The sequence below is a fragment of the Aplidium turbinatum genome, chromosome 11, assembly GCF_918807975.1.
Source record: "Aplidium turbinatum chromosome 11, kaAplTurb1.1, whole genome shotgun sequence".
NCBI lineage: Eukaryota > Metazoa > Chordata > Ascidiacea > Aplousobranchia > Polyclinidae > Aplidium > Aplidium turbinatum.
This window is the reverse complement of record NC_137482.1, coordinates 14,107,437-14,133,594: the sequence shown is the minus strand read 5'-3', so window position 1 is coordinate 14,133,594 and position 26,158 is coordinate 14,107,437. Positions and strand designations below refer to the sequence as shown.

Below are 26,158 nucleotides of genomic sequence, written 5' to 3'. Positions count from 1 at the left end.
TGTCTTCTTGTCCTGACTTGTTAAACCCTCTGGCAGATGTCTTGGCTAGATTTCGGCTTGAAAGATTTGGTTTCATGGCTGATGTGACCAAATACTTTTTTCACATTTTGGACTCTTCAATTCGTAAGCCCAATTTTATTGAACTGCTTACGTACACAGGCAGTGCCGTTCGGATCGTGAACGAACGCCCTTTGGTACCTTTGAGTGACGACCCTAGGGATTTTACTGTCATCACCCCTGCCTCACTTTTGACCCCATACTTAGACCCATACTGTGCTGTTGGGCAACCACATGATCGTGACCAATTAAGAAGGGATTATCGGTTCAATTTGTCACTTTCTCAGCAGTTTTGGAATAAATGGATCGATTTTTACTTGCCAGGTCTTCAGGGCCGGAAAAAATGGCTAAAAATGGCCGAGAATTTGGAGCCTGGTCAACTTGTAGTGGTAGGTTCTCTCCAAGACATTGGTAAACGTGGGAAGTATCAACTTGGGAGGGTGCATGAAGTAGTTCCACAAATTAGGAAAGGGAAGCCTGTGGTTCGTAGAGCCAAAGTTGCCGTCTGCAACTATGATGAGAGTACGGGGAAAGTGAAAGTAGACTACGTGTTGAGGGATATTTCGTGCCTCGCCCCCGTAAAGAACACCTAAGTGTTAGGGTTTGAGCCTGGTTTTGTCTGCGGTGGCCGATACTTGTCTGAGCCCGAAACAGTCGGTTATTATCGCAACTATTGTATATAGCGTCATTTAGCGTGTACCTATGGTACCAATTTCATGTATCGTCGTGTTTATTCTTATTGCTGTTCATTCTTTGCATGCCCTTTGTATTTGCGTATTAACTTAAACGTGAGTGATTCAAAAAATTTGTGTATCGTGTGTTTTATTCATTGGCTCACGATTGTCGTCAATTCTTTTTTAGTTATGCCATGTTAGACTGTCATAACTAGGGGCCGCTATGTTACGGCCAATCTCTGTACAAATCAAACGTCATATAAAACCGTTCAAGTCTACTGAATATTACGTCATGGAAGTTGCTAGAAAATGTGCCAAAATTGCACCATCGTTCATAGACTTGTGTCAAACTTGTTTGGACTTGTTTGGGCCTGTTTAAACAGGAAATATTACATCAGCTTTAAACACCTGTTGGAATGACTTCATAATTGTCTTTCATTTATTGCGTCACAGTTACTTTCTACGTGAATTTGAGATATTGATATCTATTCTGGTCATTCGTAAAATGATTGTTTGAAAGTTGGCCGCACATTTAACTGTTGGCTTAGTGCTTGCTAGCTAGACAAAGGTTCCGTCTTTTATCCAAGTAATCTGTTCTGTAGTGACAGTTTTCAGTGGTGTACGCGTTGCACCCCCTCGTTTTCGGTAGCCGTGGGCTAATTTTTACAGAAATACACTGTTTGAAAAGAAGTTCAAGTGTGTGTTTCTTCGGTCATTATATGCAGACGAAAGGATCCGGGAACTTTAAGTTACAATTTTCCCACGAAGAAATTATGGTTTACCGCTGTGACCACATGGAATCAGTGGCGTAGCCAGAACATTTTTTGGGGGGGGGCCAAATATTTGATGAATTGAAGAGAACGACAAAATGTTTGATTTAAGACATCGCCACCTGATGTGCAGTGGCGCATCCTGGTGGGTTAAGCAAGGGAAGAAATAAAGCTGGTGGGGGTTAGAGCGTGCCGAAGGCACGCGTATTCTAGGGGGGTCCGGGGGCATGCTCCCCCGGAAAATTTTTGCAAAATTGCACTTAAATAATGGATTATAACGCTTTCTGGAAACACTTACAGGGTAATATTTGTATGAAACTTATTAGCAGATAAACAGCTATTAACTTATTAAAGGTAGCTCTTATCTACACACAAACGGGCAAAAACTGCGGCTAAAATTAGAGAACACAAAAAACTCAGCTACACAAAAACCCTAGAGAGTAAGCGATTCTGAAATTGCTTCCACAGATTAGTTAAAAGAAGCGTAAATCGCGTAAACTTTGCGCGATTTACGATTTGCAAAATTTATTGGTGTCTTTCTGTGTGTCTAAAACAAGTCCTGGGGTGTGTTAATAGCCAGATGTCTTGGAAAACAATATAAATTTATACAAATTATATTATATTTTCAACAAAGGGTTCAACTTCGGAATCCAAACTTGGAAAATTTGGGGGGGCCATGGCCCCGTTCGCCCCCCCCTGGCTACGCCTATGCATGGAATATTGCTAAAAAATGAGCAATGATTTCATCATTCTTTTGTAACACTTGTGAACTATTTCATCATCTTAAATCTTGAATTACGAAATGTTGCATAAGCCAAATTTACCTCGTGCTGGATTGACACAACAATACTAGCAACTATTACGTCACAGATGCAAGTTAGGTTATGTGGTTTGCAATATCCCAAGACAGTTTCGTCATTTTAGAATTGTCGCTGGAAAGGTTGGTCCAGTGCCGGTCTTAGGGTTTTTCGGGCCCTGTGCGGAATATGCTTTTGCGGGCCCCAATGACAATAATCCAATTCAGTGGCGTAGCTAGGTACTTTGAAAGGGGAGGGGCGGTGGTGGTGGCGTGATCGCCAAAGACGACAACCAGCGGCGGGGGGTCTGGAGGGCCTCCCCCAGAAAATTTTGAAAAATTACTTTGAATTTGGGACATTCTGAGAGCATGTTCAACAAAAATTTAGGTATGAATATTACTGTGAAATGGTGCTGTCCGGTGGCATAGCAAAAGGATAAGATCATGCTTTCTTTGGCATTTTTCGGAAATAAAGCTATGTCTCTACACTATGTTGAGTCTGGATGAAACCTATTTTGTCCCCTGAAATCGTGTAACAAAATTAAAGTTCGACTCATTTCGTCCCCTGAAAAGATCGAGAAATTTTGAAATGTTTGCGGCAACTCCGATCAGCGATTTCGGTTATGTCGTTTTTTTTTCTCGATTTTTTCAGGGTGCGAAATAATCGGGCGACGAAATAGGTTGAATTCGTTGAGTCTCTATGTTTTCTTGTTGCGAATTCCTTTGCTGAATTCACTTGTTGAATTTTTCCTTTGAAAATGACAAAATTACTACATTTTCTGAGTAAATTGCGGGCCCCCTAATTTGCGGGCCCTGTGCGATCGCACGGTTTGCACATCCCAAAGACCGGCACTGGTTGGTCGAATATTAAACTGTTTTGCTTGTGCTTACCAACTAGACGAAATTCCCGTCTTTTATTCCAGAAATCTGTATTGTGGTGACAAGTTTTCTACTGCGTAGTGCATACGCGTTGCATTAATTTTTAACAGCCCGTGTTGCTGAGTTTTTCTTGAAATACAATTCGTGAAGAGGCTTTCAGAAGTGTGTTTCGCTGGTTGTTATCGCATGGGCCTACAGACGAAAGGATTCGCAATTTTTATGTTACAACTTTCCCACGGAGATATTATGGTTTTCTACTGTGACCAACAACGTTTCATACTTTATTGAGGAAAAACATGTTTTTGTTTATCAACCGTTGCATTCACTCCTCAAATCGCTTTATATCAGACCTGATGTCATCTGATTGTTTTTATCGTTCTGAATACTTTCAATTCTTCCAACGCTCATTGTAAGTAAATTTGTAACAGTATAGATAGCCAATTTAGTGAGCTTTTATAGACCGACGGCATCCAAAGTGGCTCTCTGTGACCTTTGTGCATTTGCAGTTTGTGCATTATTTCGTTGTTTTGTTTTAGATATGGACAGCTCTGTCTGACGCAAATAAATAATAATAATAAGCTAGGCAGGGCTGGAAGTCGTTAGTCAAAAAGCAATGACTATTTCACTATTCGATAGCGCCCAAAAAAGCAATGACTTCCCGCTATCAATACTTAAAAAAAAGCAATGAATAACAATTACTAAAAATTGACTGGCCAAAAAACAAGCCCAAAAACAAGCAACCCGCAAACTAAAAAAAAAAACGAAAATTCGAAAAAAAACAAGCCCAAATTTGCTAGAAAACCGCAAGGTTGGCAATACTGTTAGTGTTAAATGTGTTGCCGCAAAATTTTCCTTAATCCTTTAAAGTTCGAAAACAGGAAGGGGTTAGGTCGGATAGTAATTCGAAAACTAAATCTCGTAAATTCGTTTTGACGACGAAGTAAGTGAGCAACAAAAAATGGTTCAGCAGTTCTCCTAAATATTGATTAGTGAAAAACGAATAATGATTTCGTTGCTTGCATAAAAAAGCAGTGAATAACGCGCATTCGATATTTACTTTTAAAAGGAATGGGTATAAGCATTGGATATTCAGAAAGCAACGAATAACGCTATCGAATAGTGACAACTAGTCGTTACTTCCAACCCTGAAGCTAGGCTACCTCTTGTCATCGAAGCAATTGTCACGCCAGCGGTTGTTCCGCTGTTCTCAGGATTATTCCTCATATATCAACAACCAAACACCTGTCAATTCAATTCTTCCTTCCTTAAATAAAATAAGCATAAAACCTTTAGACCTGCAAAGCTATTGCTAAAATCGGCTGCCGAGAAACATACATAATTTTTTTTATAAAATTCTGGAATTTTTTATTATAAAATATGTAGGTTATTGTTTTGTTGGTTTGATATGGGAGAAAGAAAGAAATAACTTTAGGCTATCTACCAATCAGATTCTATAATAGCATGGTAGGCTACACACAGTGTTGGGCGCGATAACTCATTTTTCAGTTAAGCGATAACGATAATCGATAAACGAAAAATGCCTAAAGCGATAACGATAAACGATAAATCAAAAAAAAGTTAAGCGATAACGATAAACGATAAATTATCGCCGATAATGTCCGATAACGATAATTTTTTTTTCGATTAGCGCTGCCCCATCCCATGCAGCACAAACTGTTTTCATCAACATGACGAAAAATCGAACATAATATACTGTAAAAAGACAAAACTTTTTGTAAGTTATGCATGAGTAGAATCGCAACAGCGGCAGTAGGTATCAATCTTCAACCTCTTGATCCAGAATCAAACCACTGAGGTAACCGCCGTGCTTATAATTATACCTTCAGATACCAGTTGGATGCTTTTCTCAATTGAGTTACACTGCCGCTTACGTGCAGTAGGCAAAATAATTAAATCAAATGAAAATACCATAAAAAATTCCAAACTTTGTATTTTGCTTTCTACGGGCTGTTTACAGCAAAGTCAGCAATAATTGAAAAAATTCCAAAAAACGCAAAATGCTTGAAAATTTATCAGTAATTTTAAGCGTTATTGGTAGCCTAGTAAAAATATGCATACTGTGAAATCCATCAAGCTTGTCAAATTAGTCGTGTTTGTTCAAGAACAATAACATAATTATCGTAATTTACTGATAATTTCAGATAAATTTTTCTGTTTTCTTTGTGAACACCATCAAGCAATGGCAGAACGCTGAGTTGTTGAGATAAGAATTACAATATAGGCACTGTATTATCAGTGGGAATAAAAATATTTGATTGAGCGTTGGCTATGTCGCATAGGTAAATCATCGTCGTATTCAGGCTTACGCCCGGTGGTTGAAGATTTAGATTAAGTGGACGGGAAGGCAAGGAAGCCAATCTTCATGTCCACCTTCAGGCATGCCTTTAAGTGTCCTGCCCTTTCGATTGCCGTTCCAGCGCTCTCACCACTCGGCTATGCAGCATAGGTAAATGAGAAAGGTTATACTGTATTTAGCATAATTTTACCACGCAACTCGAACTCGATGCGCCTATTGTCATGCAAAACTACTACAAGATGCAAAAAGTGTGATGTCGGTCTGCATGTCAAATGCTTCAAGCAATATCATAATTTTATATTGTTATTATAATTTTACCACGCAACTCGATACGCAACTGTATGCTCATGAGCGGTGTCGAACCGGCGCCCTTTCGATTGCCGTTCCAGCGCTCTCACCACTCGTCTATGCAGCATGGGTAAATAAGAAAGGTTATACTGTATTTAGCATAATTTTACCACGAAACTCGAACTCGATGCGCCTATTGTCATGCAAAACTACTACAAGATGCAAAAAGTGTGATGTCGGTCTGCATGTCAAATGCTTCAAGCAATATCATATTCTGCAATGACTTGTTTCAGTGTTGGTGGCGCGAAAGACCATGTTTCCGATGAAAAAGTGGCCTCGTATTGCGACACTTTCATAAACCACTTGCCAATTTTTCTCGCTTCGCTTCAAAGGAATCTGTACCGCCTGTGCGCTTACATTTTAATTGTAAAATTTACTCGCGATTGCCCATTGCAGCAAAACAACAAGAGACTTGTTGCATGCATTTCATTGCATTGCAATTTGCAATTCTAAAAATTATTGTGTTGTCAGGGCCGTCGCTGCAGGGGGCGTGCCCCTCCCATGACAACGACCTGTGCACACACACTTCAGGCACTGAAGAAGAACTGGTTTTAATTTTAGTTTCATGAACTAGGTGGCTAGTAAAAATATTACTTTTCATTGTCTTTGCACTTGTGTGTTGATCCGAAATAAAATTTATCGGCGATTAATTATCGGCGATAATCAAATATTGCCTTTGGCGATAACGATAAACGATAACTGAAAAAATAATTAAGCGATAACGATAAACGATAAAAATTTATCGCCGATAATTATCGCCGATAAATTATCGGCGATAATGCCCATCACTGGCTACACAGTACACAATAACAGAAACAGCTTTTATCTGATGCAAATAGGCTTAACAAGTTATAATAATGGATTAAAATGTTTAAACAGGCAAATATACCAAAGTTGTTCTGTCTATAAATTACAACATAAATTTCTAGATGGAAGCATGATACAATCACACGGTGGTTTGCAGTTACGTATCTTAGTATCTATAAAAAAAATTGGAGGGTCACCGGATCGACTTTCAAAAACGCAAAAATTTTAAGAGAATTTTAACATTGGGAAAGTGGATTTTCGAAAAAGAAATGTCGCACCCGAGCACTCTCTCTGACGTCACGCGCGCTGGAATCCACATGATTTGTACAAATACCGCTGGGTTTTAGCGCAATATTGCGTCTCACTTAGAAATTTAGGGAATTATAAGCAATGAATTTTTGGAAAAATGCCTAATCACATTCTGACTAGTGCTTCATGGACACGTAGATTTGCCGTTATGTTACATTGTATGGCTGTGTACAGCGTCTGCAATGCTCACAGTAGCGCTTTCCCAATCAAGAGTAGTGATTTCTGACTCACTTTTGTTACTTAGTCTGAAAACAGTTTCACTCAGTATTACTAAAAAGAATTCTTAATTTTTGAATAAGGCGACAGCGTATTGCAAAAAAAAAGCTAGTGAATTTTTTTTGACAATTTATATGAGTAAAAAAATAAACAAAAAAGAAACACGACAAAAAGACAGTTGCTATGTTGATCGACTTTGGTGGGTTATCCAAAGTATTGATGGTCTTAGGGGAACACTCTTGATGCGTTAGCTCATTACGTAAAGCAAGGTAGGCAAAGAAAACCCCTGAAAGAAATCCTACCACGGGCAAAGCCATTTCAGAACGCAACGCACCAGGTCTTGCAAGAATAACAAAAAACGATACAGTAGATATTATTAAAACAGCATAGAAATACTGTATAAACAATACTGTAAATGAATTATTTGGCAACTCTGGTAACTTCCACATCATGAACTTGATTAAACTTTTATAATTTCTGAAGACATGGAATTAAATGCTGGTTGCTGAAATGCCCAGGAAAATCTGGATGTGTGGAAGCTTCAGAGTTTGCAACGTACTGGACTAGGATATATTTTAGTTTCCACAGTTGAATCTTTTTATTTGTACAGGGAAGCTTATTCAACTTTCAGTGTAGATGATGGAAAGCCAGGTAAGCAGTTAGTGTAAGTCAAGGGTGGCAATTGACTAGTAGACCGTATGGTCGTCACGTTGTCTCCCTGTCAGTATGGGAACTTGTTTAACTTTTGCATTGTGTATATTACTTGCATATTTCAAACATGTACTTTCTTACTGACAAATAAACCGTTGATTGAGTGTAGCTTCATCTTGTCAAGTGTTTATAGTAGGTATGGTATACCGGATGCAACCTAGTTTGTACCCTGAACAGTTCGTACCCTCAGTTCGTACCCTGAAAAGATCGAGAGAAAAAATTAATAAAAGCGAAAGTCGCTGATCGCAGTTTCCGCAAACATTTTAAAATTTTCCCCCTGAAAAGATCGAGAGAAAGATAGCGCAATGCCGAAGTCGCTGATCGCAGTTTCCGCTAACCGTAACTCTCACCCTAACGCTAACCCTCGCTGATCTCAGTTTCTGCAAACAATTTTCTGCACTTTCCGCTTACCCTAACTCTAACCATCGAGCAATCTATGCTCTCTAACCCTAACCCTCGCTGATCGCAGTAGTAATTTATGCTCTAACCCTAACCCTTGCTGATGGCAGTTTCCGTAAACATTTTTCCGCAGTTTTCGCTAACCGCAGTTTCCGCTTATCCTAACTCTAACCATCGAGCAATCTATGCTCTCTAACCCTAACCCTCGCTGATCGCAGTAGTAATTTATGCTCTAACCCTAACCCTCGCTGATGGCAGTTTCCGCAAATATTTTCCGCAGTTTCCGCTAACCGCAGTTTCCGCTAACCCTAACCCTCGAATTGTTTGCAGAAACTCCGATCAACGCCTTCGCCCTTCGGCTTTGTGCTATTAAACTGCGATCAGCGACTTCAGCTTTTTTAATTTTTTTTTTCGATCTTTTCAGGTTACGAACTGAGGGTACGAACTGTTCAGGGTACGAACTAGGTTGCACCCTGGTATACCATATGCATTTCATTTTGTGCATACTGGAATGGAAGTGGACAATTCCTGATTTTGTTGTTGTTCTTGACCCAAGTGTGTCAGAGCAGATCAATCCCATAAGGGAACACCACTGAATGAGTTGTTGGTGGGTATTAACACTGTAGCATACCGTACATGCTCAATATTCAGAGGTGGAAAAAATTTGAAAAGCTTTTTGAATCAAAACAAAAATGAATTAAAAAGCACCCATTTGCGAATTATAACCAGCAAGATAAAATTGTATAAGATTAACCTACCCTTCAAGGAGTAAGGGTGCAATCTAATTTGTACCATAAACAATTCGTACCATCAGTTCGTACCTTGAAAAGATCGAGAGAAAAAATTAAAAAAAGCCGAAGTCGCTGATCAAAGTTTCCGCAAGGTTAGGGTATCGGAGTATCGATTAGGTATCGGTAGTTAGGCTTAGGGTATCGGAGTATCGGTTAGGTATCGGTATCCGCAAACAAACTAAAAAGATCCAGAGAAAAAAATAGAACATCACTGATCGCAGTTTCCATTTTTCCGCAGTTTCCGCAAACATTTAAAAATTTCCAGTAATGATCCTAAGGGTTTGCCGAAATCGCTGATCGCAGTTTCCGCAAACATTTAAAAAAGGTTAGGGTTGATCAGAGTTTCCACAAGCATTTTAAAAGGGTTAGGGTGTTTCCGCAAACAAACAAACTAAAGAGATCAAGAGAAAAAAATAAAACAAAGCCGAAGTTGCTGATTGCAGTTTCCGTTTTTCCGCAGTTTCTGCAAACATTTTAAAATTTCCGGTAATGATCCTAAGAGTTTGCCAAAGTTGCTGATCGCAGTTTCCGCAAACATTTTAAAATGGTTAGGGTTGATCGGAGTTTCCGCAAATATTTTAAAAGGGTTAGGGTTGATTGGAGTTTCCGCAAACATTTTAAAATTTCTGGTGCTGATCCTAAGAGTTTTTGTTTCTTTGCGGAAAATTTTAAAATGTTTGCTGAAACTGCGATCAACAACTTCGGCTTTTTTTAATTTTTTCTTTTGATCTTTTCAAGGTACGAACTGACGGTACGAATTGTTCATGGTACGAATTAGGTTGCATCCGAGGAGTAAGCCACAACTTTCACTTGGGGCCTTAACTTTTTAACATACCTTTGGATGTTTATTGTTTTTTTTTACGTATTCTATTATTTTATTATAATTGTGTTGGCAGTGGCTATTTGACTGGCGCCGGTCTTTTATCTAAAACACTGTTTGACCGGCTTGACGTAACTTATTTTTTCTTTTACCCTCTCTTTCAAAGCAAAACACGAGAGAACAGCAAATGAAAAAAACTTCTAAATTCTACACTTTTTTTCAACTGAATCAGTGGCGAGTGCGATATTTGTCTGCCTGGTATTCCCAAGGATGTGCGTTCGATACTACCCGCTAGCGTTTTTTTTTTTAAACTACATTCTAACCCGAATACTCAGTCGTTAGGCTACTGCATTTTTGTGGTGAATTTTTAATTTGAGTAGCCTACAACCCAATCTTTTATGTCTTTTCAAATATGAGTAATAATGTTAGAGTTTCTTTAATTTGCTGGAATTTGAAAATTTCTCTGGGTAATTTTCTGTTCATCATAAGAGGATGTGACCGTGTTTACCGAACGACGCATTACATATTTGCTCTTAACAAGTTAGTTTGGTGGTTAATATAAAAAGATACAATACTTCTTTCAGGCCTCGAAATTTGTACTTTTTTCCGGCGGTCAAGCATGTCCTACCGGACTGGCCCTTTCAGCGGACATTTAATATCTCAACCGGACATATTTTTGCATGTAGATTTTGCACAAAATCACACTACAGTATTGTGTACGGTAGTCGTGTTTGTAGAAGAAGATTTTCTACAACAGAATAACTCTGCAATAGTTTATGGCTTAATTAACCGGCCTTGAAGTATATTATACTGGAGCAGATTGCTTGCAAATAAATCAGTGCGTTAATGACAGTCGTGTAACGACGCAATAAACACAATTGAAAACAACAATCCAAATTTCCTTATTACAAAAGCAACTACGATCACTTATTCCGTGGTTTTTGCGTTATAGAATCGTTGTGCCAAGCGATTACTGCCGGTGCGGGATCGTAAATCTCCAGCTCAGGACCGTCCAGACAAATGCGCATCAGTGACTCAATAGTGTTAGCCCTCAATAGTGTTAGTGTTAACTAACTAACACAATAGTATTAGTCTAACACACTCCCTTCTGTGCAGAAATTCTATTTCTATCAGTATCAGCGTGGATAAGGTCGCCACATTCGCCTAAGCACGTGCGGAACCCAGCTGAGACTTGCTTCTCTGTGACCAGGGATGCCAGCGACAAATTTCCAATAAACTTAGATTGTGTGCTAAAAAAAACCCAGATGAGGCAAAAAAAACCCAGGTCCAGAAAATATGTAGTAAAGCGGTTAAAAAAAACTGTGTGTGCTTTCAGCACCATTTTAAATCATTACACAGAAGCCTCAGAAAGCTACAAATAGTGACACGTACAATCGTATATATAATTATACAATATACATGCTTATGCTGGTATGGTAGTTAATATATATACAAAAACAAGAGCTTGGTAGGCCTATATGGGCTCACAGCAAAGATTTTTGTTCAAAATTGCCTTCATGGTAAAGCGTCTAGCTAGCAAGGTTCAGTGTGTGTTTAACCAAAATTTCTAAAACTGACTAGATGTATGAGTGTATAGGTTAGCCATTGAGGTTAGTTTTGACTTTTGAACTAAACTTTTTGCTGTGCGAGTTGTAGACTGCAGCTGAGGAGAATCATTGTGCTTGCTTACTGCTTACAGTTTGGTGTACAACTATACGATAACTTGGTTCTTAGCAATAAACCCTGCTTAGCCCTTTTCATTTGAACATAATGTTGAAAAGAATAACTCAAATTCACAATAAATAAATGTTCAGTAACACAAATACTACTCCAATATTAGTCATCCACATTTTCATAAAGTTGGATCATTTCTTCCTTCCTTCCATCCTGTGCCTCACTAACTGCAGTAGCTGATGCAAAAAACATTACCAGTACCTTATCATTTTTGTGTCGGCTGCATAGCCGAGTGGTGAAAGCCCTAAAACGGCAATCGAAAGGGCGCCGGTTCGACACCGCCAAATCTTCAACCACCAGGTGTAGCCTAAGCCTGAATACTACAAACAACCATCATTTTTGTGTTGCAGTGTGGACCATTTATTGAAGATCCCAGTGTCTTAATACTGTGCAAGCTTTGTACAAAGTTAAAAACCAAAAAAACCTAGATTTGCCTAAATTTGAAATAAAAAAACTTAAAACCCAGATGTGGTCAAAAAAACCCAGATCTAGGTGGAAAAACCAAGCTCTGGCATCTTTGTCTGTGACGTTTCTTTTTAACAAACGATCAATGTAACGCAATAATCCTCATTGTTAAAATTAGAATACATAATCCTACCGAAAAGTTCAGACAACTTTATTTTAAGGCAACATTGCAAGGCGTTGAAATGATGTAAAAATGGCTACTTTTGCCATCAGCTCGTTAATCACGCTACTCTAATGTGATCTTTAAAGCAATTGCCTGTACTATTATTGTTTCAGCTCCGTATTTGTTCGCGTTAAACAAACAATTGTAACAATTCAAATTTAAAATATATTTTTGCTGCATTAGCTCTATTTTTGTCAAGAATTTTGCGGCGGTCATTTATGACCGACCAATGAGTCGGCTTCGGCGGACATTCGAGGTCATTCCGGAGGTCATGTCCGCCATGACCGCCGAAATTTCGAGGCCTGTTCTTTAGAAAAGATGGTTTCATCAATGTTCAGTTTACTTTTAGGCAGTGTTTTTAGCAGGTAATTTAGTGTAAAGGAAAGCGTTTCTATGTAGTATCGAACTCACATCCTTGGGCATACCAGCCAGACAAATATCGCATGCGCCACTGATTCAGTTGGAACAAACTGTTGAATATAGAAGTTTTTTTATTTGCTCTTTCAAGTTTTGTTTTAAAAGAGAGAGTGAAAGAAATAATAAGTCACGTCACGCCGGTCAAATATAGTCAATCTGGGTAATGTGCAGCGCAGGAGAAACAGCGATAATGCGCAGCGGTGCGCTTAATAAGAAACAAACAAATAAATTTGCTATTTAAAAGTTAGTTATTTACAGCTAAACTACCTAGCTGTTCAGTGGAAACTAAGTCAAAAGAAGGATTGGACGGTATCCACTAGGGTGTACCGAAAAAACCTTACTTTCACTGATCTTGCTGTTGGCTGGCAAAAAGTTGTGTTTGGAGTCAAAACTAATGCTAATATAAAAATTTTAAAATTTCATTGTTGTTTGACGCCTATTTTCTTTGCGTTTCCAGGGAAACAACCCAAATTTTAAAAAAATGGCGTAACTTGAAAACCACTATAGTTAGAAAGCTCTAATAAACACCAAAAGTTCCAGAACACCAATATTCCTATGAGTGTTTAATACATTTTATGGGTCTAGGTAATGTAGTTTTTAGATATTTCCTAAAATAGCGTTTTTGTAAAAAATCTAGCCTAGTTAATTTACTCTAAAAATTATTTTATACGTATTTTTGCTATTGCTGGCTAAAGTGGCAATGCAACAATCACACAATAGTCTGGCAATGTAAACAAAAAATTAAAGTACTTGACTAAAACCTTAAATTACCAGTATACATACAGTAAATATAATCAGTTAACATGCAGTAAGCAATACTATTTTACTTCCTTTGACAATGCTCAAGACAAAAGGTGTACCAGTGGTCTGGTACGGTACCTGTGTACTGTAGCCGTAATGCGATATGCAATGTTTTACACATCATATCAATGGAAATCAATGTTGCTTGGTTTGTAGTTTTTACAAGTTCAGTTTCATTCCTTTTTTAGTAACTCTTTCTGATGATGTAGCAACTGTGGCTTGTTTTTCTCTCAATCCTTTGATAATCTTTAAAATGTTTTGTTTTGCTGTAGAATTTCGGGTGAGTTTGTCATAAAATTCAGTCAGAAGACCCAATGCTCGTTCAGATGCATCATTGACAACTGGGATTGCTTTGATTATATTTTTTACCTTTAAGTATCAGTAGATTTTTGTGCCAAAATGTGAAATTAGCTGTTAAATCATGCACACACAAACCTTTATTTAAACTAAAAGATAATAGAGAAGTAATTTTGTTTCTTTAAGAAAATTGAAAAATACGCATTTGGCCACAACAACAAGTCACGCGTTAAATGCGTGGTAACCACGTGACGCTTTGAAATTAGGAGCCAGACAGTGATACAAAATGGCGGCTCGGTCTGTTGTGTTTGTATATTAATTCCCAGACAGCAAATGAATCATTTTTTATGTTGCTTCAACCATAGGCGCCGGCTTTTATTTTTGCACGGGGTGGCGGATAGCACAATATGCCAACCTAAAAACTTTCAAACTGCATGTTTTTGTTTGATTTTTACTAAGCGTGTTTCGTAGATGCAATTGTCTTTTCACACCTGATTTGTAGCTCGATAATTTACAAAGCAACTTTAAAACAAAGCACAGGAGGTATGTCGTGAATTTTATTGTTACGTTGCTGCTCTGACACTTAGCTCTATCTTTGCATCTATCGTATTCTAGCCACGGGAATTCGCTCTCCCACGATTTTTGATAGCTTCTCCCTTCAACAGCGATTATTCTGCTTGTGCTCGATTCTTCCACCTCCCTGATCGTGCTAACGCCTTTTGGCAGTGGCACACTTTCATTTCGTTCAGACGTTTGGTCACTTTTATGCTGGTTGAAATCCTGACTAGACGCAACGAAAAATGACTCAATGGAGGGCCAGGGGCGCGGGAAGTAGGGGTGCTCAAGGGGCTGCAGCCCCCCCTAGAGCTAATTCAGCCCCCCCCCCCCTAGAGCTAATTCAGCCCCCCCCCTGGAACTTTCGATAATTGCTTCAGCCCCCCCTAGAAAATTCTGACAATTTAATTTGCATAACATATTTTCAGTAATCGTGTTGCAAAACGTTTTTCTTGGGTTTTATAATGCTCCCAATTCAAAATCGGAAACGTTATTTTCGTGTATTACCGACTTGTTTTCCCAGCTGAATTTGCCGATTGCACGCCTTCACGCCTTCTTGACGGTGCAGCAAATACAGTATGTCTGGTTGCTAGAAGTGAGTGTGGGCCAAAGTTAAAGCATTATGCCCTGGATCGGTATACATTCACAGCAGTAATCATGCTCTCGATTTGATTTTGCAAGACGTTGTAAAGAAGGTGAAGCTTATTGCCAATGCCTTAAACTTCGTTCAAAGTGTTGCAGTTGTAATTCGTGAATCGTCTAAGCGTAAATCTTTAGTCATGTCGCTTTTTGGTTGCGATGAAGTTGCCTGCAATTTGCTGGGTTTGTGTCCTACTCGTTGGTGCGTTCGTGTTTCTGCCTCGCTCGTGTTGTTAAGTGCTACCCTACCCTGTCGCAATGTCTGACCGACATGACAGAAGATAGTGCAATGAGAGGAGACGCACGTGCAAAAATATTCGGCTTTGTAAAACAAGCACGCACGATGCGGCTTTATTTTGCGATTACCTGCAGTGGTGAAGTTTATCAGCTTGCAGAAGCCGTCGCAAGACAGCTCCAAAACAAGAAGATTTCTGCTTCTTTAGTTTTGGAATCCATCACCATTCTCCGCAAACGGATAAAAAATCTCAGAAAAGATGAATCCATTTCCAAGCTTATGGAAGCAGCGAACGTCTTTGCGTTTGCCAATAACCTAAAAGCGCCAAAGGATCCCCGAGTGAGCAAAACTTCAGCAAGGTTTCAAAACACAGAAGAATCGGATAGTTTGTCGTCTGCGGGAGAAAGAGCGTGGAAACGGTAATACATTGAAGCCCTTGATTTGGTTCAAGCTGAGCTTGATCGGAGATTCGACCAGGCGGATCTGCTTACAGCAGCCAACAGATAGAAGGCCCTTCTGAGCTGTGCAAATGGTGAGGAAAGATCCGATAGGCTACTATGATCAGCTTATCCCATGTCATCAGAAAAGATCGCCTAAAAACGGAACTTTCCTTGTTCAGCAAAGTTGTAAGTGGAAAAACCGCAAACTGCGTTCAAAAGGTTGCTGAGATATTATCTTAACTAAATCCTCAAACACTAGATCTATTCAAAGAAATGCGAAAATTCGTGGAGCTCTGCCTTTGCCTCCCGGGTTCAGCTGCATCATCAGAACGTTCTTTTTCTGCTCTAAGACGCCTGAAAACGTGGTTGAGAAGCTCAATCACACAAAAAAGAATTAGGCTACTCATCTTACGTTGATGCATGTCCACCAAAACATTTTGGACACTGTCGATGTCAAAGAACTCATGACACAGTTCATAGAGAAAACACCTGAGCGAAAAGCAATCTTCGGAAGCGTGTGAGAACTCACTTCCACAAACTGTCGTTTTCATATCACTTTATAATTTGTTCGTTTTCATTTTAATTTCATGAACAGCTGCTTTGTTGTTGCCGTTCTTCATTTGTCACAATATACATTATACAATGCATGTGTTTTGGCGTCGTCTATTACACAGGAATGCTTATAGACTACTACCACTTTTAAATGCTGACCCACATAAGACAGGTCTGGGGGGCGAAGCCCCCCAGAAGCTGACAACACTACGGCATCTTCAGCCCCCCCTAGAGAAAAATAGTTCCAGCGCCACTGTGGAGGGCTGCAATTTTGAACGCTTTTTTTCGGCATCTTTAAGCTGAATAAAACTGGAATGTCGGCGAAAACTTTTACTGGACGACTTTTCGTAATTTTTTTTGTGATGTGACAAGCAACTCCTATGTCAGACCAATAAATTTTCGTCTCACAGTTTGTCACGCATCGACACGCAATATTACTGCATGAACTAGATAACAAAGTAGAAATTAAAGCATAAAGTAGATGACAGTACACTCCAATTGAAATCGGAAAATAATTCAAAATGCAAAATCTTGAGTAATTGAAAAAGGTTGCTTTTATTATTGGGAATTGGCAGGGGGTGTAGCTTTTCTTGAATAGAATCATGTAAATGTGTAAATTTGCAGAACGTTAAAACTGCTACTTTACTAAGTGCACTTTTTAAATAAAACTTAAAAAGTTTCGAAAATTGCATTTTTTTAATGAAATTTGAAAATTGATATTCATTTAGGGGGTGGAGCTATCAATCATCGAGATAATTTTATTTCCAAGTATTTTATAGCTGTCATAATTTATAGCAATATTATGAGCAGTTTGAAATTTTTCAAAAAAGATTTTTGAGGGAGGCAATGGAAAGATCGTATTTCATTGATTAATAAATCATATTTTATTGATTAATAAATCCCATTGTAGACCTAACAAATGTAACAATGACTTATGACAAGTAACAAATAAAACGATCGCAACAACAACAAGGAAAAAACTCGTAGCCACGCGTTGCATAATCTTCACGTAGCTTGCTTGATGTTACGCAAGTATCATGCTTGTGACAAAAACAATCATTTTCTTCGCAATACTGTATTGGTTCACCTCTTAGGCTCTTGCTTTACGTTGACTTGAAGCAAAAACCAATGATCAAAAAAGATTTAAACGTCCATTCAAATTACATTTATTTGCAGTAAGTAATGTAACCTAAACGGGGTGGCTGCCACCCCGCCACAGCCGTGACGAGGTGGCGTGGCCACCCTGTAACCCCGTAAGTCAGCGCCAGTGGCTTCAACGTTTGCTGACGTTAAATCAATGCAAAAAACGAGTGATTTGCTGTCCGGTGCAGCAAAAGCGCGCTTAACTAAGAATCTCGGCTTGGACAGTTACAGCACAGAATTAAAAGTTTACTGGTGTTATTAAGATGTTAAAGTTCTAGACAACAACAATTACAGCAAAAATTTGTCGTAAATCAACTGGAAACAGTGATGCCGGCGGCTCCAGGGTGGGTGCAGCTTAGTGCGAAGTATAGCGATACAATTCACTTTTCCACTCCGGTGGATAAAAATGTGAAAGAAAACAAAAAACAGTTTAGTATGGTGTTCAACGTTAAGATAAACTACGGATTACGGAAGTATAACTTCATATTTTCCAGACTATCTAAATCTTCCTACAATATCACATTGTTTCTGTTACGTTCACTGTTCAAGCATTAGCAAGGAAAACAAATTACTTCTTTTGTTTCGAACATTTAAAGAGAATGTACCCACTGATTGATAACCCCTGTTGATAATTTGTGCCATAAACATTAAACAGCCATAATTTTTATCTGCTATTTTGATAATGATATGATAATTTGTGCCATAAACAGAGTTTTTTAGGCAACTGACTGATTCGTTTTGATGCTAAAGCAGCTACGTAATGCCCATTGTGTTATAATTTGTGAACGCCACTTCGTTTAGTCGTTGGGGGTGTTAAATTAAATCTTAAATCGTTAAATCTTACATTTTGTCGACTTTGTGTTTCTTGACGTTGAATCAACGTAGTTAAAAGTTTGCGCCGGCAAAGGCAGCTTGTACCTTTTTGTGTATGAGGAATTATTTCTCTTCTCTTTTTGTACTATAAATGACGTTTGTGCTTGTCATGTAAAGCTTGAACTGTAGTGTACTCAACATTGATAAATTTCCATTTCCCGATTTTGCCTGGCGGTACACTGCAAGGGCACAAAGCGGTTATAATGCAGCCTAACTGCGCATTCGATTGCGCGGTGCGCTTTAGCTCAACGAGCACTGCGCATTCGTAATTAAGCGATTATTGTGCAAGCGATGCCGAAAACTTGCTCGAGAACAAACAAAGGGCGCACTTTACCTACTTCTTAGTACAATTGATCTACAAGTAGCAAGGCACTTAAAAAGTTAAAACTCGCTTGTCTAAGGTGTAATTTGACCAATGAGAGCAAAGTTTGTTAAAAATGGCTGCGCATTACCCAGACTGACTATAGTGTTTTAGATTAAAAGACCGGTGCCGGTCAAATAGCCAACGCCTTTATTATTTGCAGTGTTTAATTGCGCATTTTCCATATTTCATTTATTAATAAAAATCTTCATCCTTACATTTCGTGTACGGTACCTGTTCAAACTAAAGAGCTTGCTCAGTTGGTTCTTGGCTGTACTTACATAGTCAGACACTGCATACTGATATTGTAATACAGTGGGGAGAACTGTCACATAATTAAGCATTTCTGATAATGATTATGAGTGTAATTTGACACAACATATAGCACCCCACCTAAATGCTTGGGTGCCATAGTGCGCTGCACCTAAATATTCTGACGCCACAGTGCACGCACCTATTTGGCAGGAACAGGAATGTAACTGTCTGCACCTAAAAGATGTAAACCCTTAATATTATGGTAGTGTTTGATGCACAATTATAGAAGTTAACTATCCTTTTTATATTTTATGTTGCATTTTTGTGATTTAAAATATTAGTTAATCGGCCACCCCCACTAGTGGGGAACAAACCGACGATGGATTATGATGATGTAAAGGCATTAAGTCATAGGTTTATTGTGTAAAGCATTACAACTACCAGCAATACTAGTGCTGTTTTAAACTGCGCACTTCAAGATTGTTATTTTTAATATTTTTTTAACACACATGATTGCTTGTGTTTTAGTGAAAATGAGTAATTCAATAGTTGTAAAGTTGCCTACTAGGAAAAAGCAATCTGTGCAAGTTGAACAGGGCCACAATGATTATCTTGTCACTCCTGGTGATGTGATAACTGAAGATTCTGAATATATGAGAGGCCATGGTAAGAATGTCATCTGTTAGGCAATTTTAACACATTGTATATTTAGTTAAAAACATAAATTTATTACTGGACAGAGAAGCCATGTTTGAAATTTAAGTTAATGCTTGCAGACTAAATTTGTTTGTTTCTTAGCAACCAAAAAACACTATTGTTGGTTTTTTTCTAAACTTAATTGAGCAATGCATCCTTGATCTGACCCACTGAAGATTTTGCTATGCCTGTTATAAAGTTGTGCTGTGTGTGTGTTGTGGTTAAGACAGATTGAATAAAAGTCTTTAAGCCAGGAAAGACATGTAGGGCTGCAGTGTTTTAAAAACTCTGGTGGTATGTGATCGGGTCCTTGAGCTTTGCCACATTTCAGTTGTTGGATCGCCGTTTGCAGCTCTTGGGTAGAAAAAGGAGCTGACAAAACGCCATCAACACTTGGGGCACTCCAAAGTCTGCTACACTCCTGTTTTACTTTAAGTTCGTGTTTCTTGTCAGCACCAGGGAATTTTCCATTAGCTAGAAGTTGGTGGGCAATGCTGTTGGCTGATACAGGGCAGGGTTTAAATGGTTTTGAACTGCGGCCAGTGAGACGGTTGAACGTCTTCCATGCCTTCCTGCTGGAGTGAGTAAAATCGATTGATTGAACTGTATCCTGCCAACGCTTAAATCGCTTTTTGTCAAGACGGTTGATCAGGTCTGAGGCACTGACTGTAGCATCTTCATTTGAGTCAGCGCTCAAAAAGGCATTGTAGTGTAAGTCACATTCCTTGTCCCAAGTGGGAATGAATTTGTGACGAACGCCACGAGGGACTGTCTTCTTAGCTACCCGAGAGAAGATATTGCGAAGGGCTCGGTAGGATGCGTTGATGTCAGCAGACGCGGGTTGAGGAAGTTTCTTTATCTCTTTATCAACCTGTTGTGTAAACTTTTCCCGATTTGCCTTTTGAAAGTTCCACCCTTTAACTGTTGGATTTGTAGGGACGGGTGCGATGGGGTTTGCTGGGGGTAATCAGTGATGGCTAAAGTTGGCTAAAGTTGTGCTAAAGAGAATTTAATATTTGAAATCGCGATACACAACAAGATAATGTAATTTGGAGTCGTATATTTTTCTTGAATATATAATTTTCAAACAGTGCATCCTATGGATCTGTATTTGGGTTTCTCTCTAGCACCAGCTTGCTGGGCGACTGGGCGTGCAGTTGTTCTCTTGCGTTATATTGCCTTTCTCGTTATTTTTGCATTTAAAATTTAAGCTTGACAGTTTTAATGCTTGCAGAGGCTTTAAACTGGTTGTAACGTCCTATCAAAGTTGCTAGTTTAACATTTTCACTTGTAGCTAGATTGTAGATTAAACGCTGTTATCCGCATTAAAGAACGACATACTGACTTCAACACTATTCGTCATAGCACGTGACTAGGGAACTGCGTTCCGAGAGCTAGTGCAATTCGCTATTACCACAGCAAACTCGCAGCATCAGGCTAAAACAGATCGTGAAAATCTACATTGTGAAATCAACGGTCATGCTGCTAAAAGCGAAACTTAATCTATTAAATTCTATTATTTTACTAAGAAACAATTGGTCATATCAAATGCTTTGTTTGAAAGCCTGGTTGCTGTTGGAAACGTCAACTGCAATTTTACTATACAAATCTCTGGAATCATGTACTATTTCAATGTTTTTATTGTGTGTGGCTAATACAGTAGAGTACATTCATAATTGTGCTTTCAAGGTACATACACCAACGAAGATGGCGAACAGAAGTTGTACTCATCTGTTGCTGGAGTAGTTGAAAGGATAAATAAGTTGGTGTGCGTGCGAGCATTGAAAACAAGATATAATGGAGAAGTTGGGGACATTGTTGTTGGACGAATTAAGGAAGTGCAACAAAAGCGTTGGAAAGTTTGTGATGAATGTTTTATTTTTTAAAAATGAACCTACCTGCTGGTGTATTCGAACCATGCCTGCTGTGTACAACATGTGCTACATAACAGTGTATTAGTTGTAGTGTTGGGCGATATATCGAATTTTCGATACGATACGACATCTTTTCAATATCGAAATTTATTTCAATATCGTTCGATATTTTAACTATTATTGCCCTAACTCGTAACTGCAAACCCCTACAAAAACGTTGCCGAGGCAAAACGGTAAAAGTTGAAATTGCCTCGGCAATTGCTGTGAACGTTTATTACGAAAAAAATTGTACCAAAACATGTAAAACGAGAAGCGAAAAATATACTAGAGTAGTCTCTCGCGACCGCACTGTTTGATTTGTTGTGATGTAGTAATACCAAAAGTAGCGATAAAGCGAACAACGCGATACGCACGCTGTTATAGTAATTCACGTGGAATAACTCAGGGGGAGGAAAAGTAAGTTAATTTTGGGTCGATTCAACGTTCGAGTCAGCGCAAATCGATTTAATTTTCCCGGCGGGTTATATTGCGTAACAACAGTGCCCAATAAGAAATTTACGTTTGTTTTTCTGTTTTTTTTTTCGCTGAGATTTTTCGGTCATTTGTCCGAAATTACTTGAAAAAAATTCGGTCATTTTTTATTCATTTCGGTCATTTTTTCTGATGAAAATATTTCCTTTGAAGTAGCTGATACAAACCAAAATTTGCACTTTCTGACAAGCTATGCCATGGGCTGACAACATTAAGTTTCGCTGAGAAACGTTGTTTTTTTTCGGACATTTTGACCGAATTGACTATATTTGGTCAATGACCGATAAATGACTAAAAAAAAAACAGTTTACATTAATTGGACATCTAGCGACGTTGAATTATCATAAAATAACGTTAATTGCTCAACCAAATACCGGTAACAAATTAATAGCTTCCTGCGAGAAGATTGCCTCGATTTACGTATGCACTAACATAATTTCGACACAATTGGGATACTGCGAGCATCACAAAGTCTGTTTGATGAAGAGCTAGATGTCAGAATCGGAATCATCAGATGCTGTATCGGAGGATGAGGTTGTCGTGTCATCACTGGAGTCGGACACATCAAGAGGCTCATCGCTTGGCTGTAAATCTACACTGTCTTCGCCGTTCGCAATGAAGCGTCCACGTTTTGCCGCTTTCGTGCTTTGATACCCATCCACAGTCCACACGCCTCATTCGCCGAGCTCCATCAGGGTATTGACTAAGGAACAAATCTATGGCTGTGGCATGGGAGGAATGTCTAACTTTAACCCTAACCTTACAAGCGCTAGTGTGGCCTCGGCATTTTTATTGCCGGCGCTAATGCGCCATTCATGCATCTGCGTCGGAAATCACCTCGGCAATTGCCGATACTAATTTCGAAGACTGAGAAACTTTTTTCTTAATTAAAACAAAAATATCGAAATATCGAGTATTTTTTCAAATATCGTATCGTTTTGTTTTTTCAATATCGCCCAACACTAATTAGCTGTTTTTACATGTTCATTGTTCATTTATGTCTTTATTTATTGGACTTCATTTCTTGCAGAACTCTTGGGGAGTATGAAATATAAATTATATACATTGTCATTTCTTGTGGTTGTATTTTTGATTCATCAGTTGTTAATTTCTTGCCTCAGTCAACTTTTTTGCTTGTGAGATATATACTTCATGCCAACTGCGTATTTATTACTTTTCTAACAATCAGGTTGAGACTAATGCCAGGCTTGACTCCGTATTGCACTTATCATCTGTAAATCTTCCCGGAGGAGAACTCAGGAGAAGGTCTGCTGCTGATGAACTGACAATGCGTGAATATCTAAAGGAGGGAGATCTCATTAGTGCTGAAGTGCAACAAGTGAGAATTTCCTTTTTTATTTATAACTTTGCCATTTCCATTTATAAGCCATTGTTGAGAAATAGAAGGATTCACAGGTTCCATATTTTTAAGCTCAATTTTGTTTCTTGTGTCGGCTGTCGTTAACAATTAAGTATCCATTAACGCATGCAGGTACACAATGATGGAATGCTTTCCCTTCACACAAGAAGTTTAAAGTATGGAAAATTGGGGCAAGGCTGCTGTGTAGTGGTTTCCCCTTCACTTATAAAACGACGTAAAAATCATATCCACAACTTGCCCTGTGGAGTTACCATCATTCTTGCTAATAACGGTTATGTATGGATTTACTCTACGTCACTTATTGAAGCCGACTGTTCAGGTGATGTATGACGTATGATTCTGTTGCAGTGGAGTAGAAAACTGTTGAATAAGTTGTTTTGCATTGGTTGTAAAGTCGGTGGACTGTTTTTGGTGTTTAAACGTTCCTCTATGAGCATTACGTTGCAGCATTAGAAATACCTAGCCACTCTGATGAGTTTTTGTGTTTTCAATAATTGAATATTGTTTTGTTTCTAGGTGACGGAGGTTTCGTTGTTGACACAGAACCTGTTCAGCTCGATGATAGAGAAGCCATTTGCCGTGTTAGAAACTGCGTTTTGTGCTTATCTAAGAATTCTGTAATGTTATATGATACGAGTGTTTTATATGCCTACGAGGCGTCGTCGCAGTACCAAGTAAGTTCTTGTTTTAACCCCTGCTGTGTTTTATCACTTAGCATTCATTTTTAGGACCAAATCACTTAACAATAAAAGTACAACCTTTTGCATGTTAAGAATCAGTGTTGGGAAGTTGGGGTTTGTAACCGCGCAATTGATTAATGTTTATTGACAAGAGATCTGACCAAATAAAGGTTGAGAACCGCGGCAGAGCTTTGGAGGGAGCCATGGGCTAATTTATGTTTGTATTTTTGGTACTTGGTTTTATAAATCTTTCTTTTAAGTATGATCATTATACACTTATACAGTATAAGTCATTTCAAGGCTTTGCAAGGGGTAGGGGTCTACGACCTGTATATGTATTTGTTTCTTCATGCAAACATTAAAAATACTAATTTAGCAACAATAGTTAAAGTAAAAAAATGCAATTACTTGATTTTTTCTTTAGGTGAAGGAGCTTTTGAATGAGGAAATAGCATCAGAAATTGTTAATAATACTTTGTCTTTACTGGAAAGAGAAAAAACTGGAAACGGTTGAGTTTTTTGTGTTTTCATACTCGTTGACATTGCCAAGCGACTGCCTATTAAACTTAATTATCTGCAACTTTTCGTTCACAACTACGAATGAGCTATCAAGAGATCAGACTATAATTTAAGGGTAACCTATATTATAGAATACCGTACCGGATTGGAAAGGGTAATTGGCTAGCTTGGTAGGCCTGCATTATATAGTTTCGGGAGAGAGTTTGCTTTTTTATACCAAAGACAGGCAAGACACAACAATAACACAGGGTTGAGCATTACAACAGTATATTACATATTTACAAATAGTTCAACATTCAAACGTTTTCGGCTTAACTTAAGCCCTCATCAGGAATCTGCAAATATTTATAAACTACAATAAATTTCACTTCTTGACAGTAACTACCGTAACTAACTAACTAAACAACCAACTAAAAGCATCGAGAAACACGCAACGATTAAAAGCAATAGAGTGGAAAACGTAGACAGACGAAAAACAAATTACATTAAGAAAAGGCAACTGCGTGACTAGGTTACAAATGAATTTGCACAAGTGTATCACGTACCCCGTGGTGCAAATTCATTTGTAACCTAGTCACGCAGTTGTCTTTTCTTAATGTAATTTGCTTTTCGTCTGTCTGTACGTTTTCCACTCTATTGCTTTTAATCGTTGCGTGTTTCGCGATGCTTTTAGTTAGTTGTTTAGTTAGTTAGTTACGGTAGTTACTGTCAAGAAGTGAAATTTATTGTAGTTTATAAATATTTGCAGATTCCTGATGAGGGCTTAAGTTAAGCCGAAAACGTTTGAATGTTGAACTATTTGTAAATATGTAATATACTGTTGTAATGCTCAACCCTGTGTTATTGTTGTGTCTTGCCTGTCTTTGGTATACTGCATTAGTAGTCTATTGCCATCAAGCGAGGTAAGTTATTTTGAGCAGACCTTGGTTTAACAAATGAAAATGCTAGTTGTAGGCTAATGACCAAAGCGGATGCAAAATATTGTTTCGGAAGACCAATGTCACATTCAAAGTCATACAAAAACTAAATTGCTTACAAAACTGTGGAACCACTGGCAACTATGTTTCAAACAAAGCTACTGTATAATTTTTCAGCGCTTGCTTTTCCGCTGAAAAAAACGTCACGAATTTGGGCAAAAATGTCCAGTTATTAGGGCAAATCAATCTTACTATGATGTTTTAACATCTCACCAGTTTACAAACTTGTTATAATTTATGAGATACATTGATATTTTTCAATAAATTAAAAATGTAGGCCATTATCAATTTTGGAAACTATTAAGTTACATGTGGCATTGCAATCTGGGCAGAATAATAAGTTTCAATCCAACTTTTGCAAATACAGTAGAACTCGGTTAATCCGGATTCGATTTGACCGGCGATTCCATCCGGATTATGCGAAGATCCGAATTAACCGATGACGGTTCTATCAAGCCTGACGTTGCCTAGATAGAAGGGTATCGGTAAAAATACCCGAAATTGAACGCATTAGTGTGGTCATCTGCCAATTCCGAGACGCACGATCACCACATTAGCGACCCAGTGATAGAGTTCTTTTGAAATGCAGTATGCATGTAAAATGAATGTATTTGTAGACTCTGCGTCTAACGCAAGAACACACTGGCAAAAGTTACATCTTCAGACATGCGTGTCG

The 26,158-nt window shown here is 38.5% G+C and overlaps 1 protein-coding gene across 1 annotated transcript; it reads left to right on the top strand.

Annotated features, from left to right (window-relative positions):
- Positions 1-7,665: 7,665 nt before the first annotated feature.
- Positions 7,666-24,566, top strand: LOC145779593 (exosome complex component RRP4-like). The gene is made up of 7 exons (XM_082591221.1): positions 7,666-7,824; positions 19,353-19,490; positions 21,210-21,379; positions 23,115-23,264; positions 23,418-23,625; positions 23,823-23,980; positions 24,411-24,566. Exons 2-7 carry the CDS (start codon positions 19,358-19,360, stop codon positions 24,498-24,500), a joined length of 909 nt encoding a protein of 302 aa, XP_082447347.1. The 5' UTR covers positions 7,666-7,824; positions 19,353-19,357; the 3' UTR covers positions 24,501-24,566.
- The last annotated feature ends 1,592 nt before the right edge of the window (positions 24,567-26,158 follow it).

Excerpts from the sequence above, each read along its gene's own strand:
- LOC145779593 (XM_082591221.1), top strand. The coding sequence starts at position 19,358 with ATGAGTAATTCAATAGTTGTAAAGTTGCCTACTAGGAAAAAGCAATCT. Across the intron at positions 23,265-23,417 it reads TTAGTGCTGAAGTGCAACAA|GTACACAATGATGGAATGCT; the intron begins GTGAGAATTTCC and ends TAACGCATGCAG. Across the intron at positions 23,626-23,822 it reads TATTGAAGCCGACTGTTCAG|GTGACGGAGGTTTCGTTGTT; the intron begins GTGATGTATGAC and ends TTTTGTTTCTAG.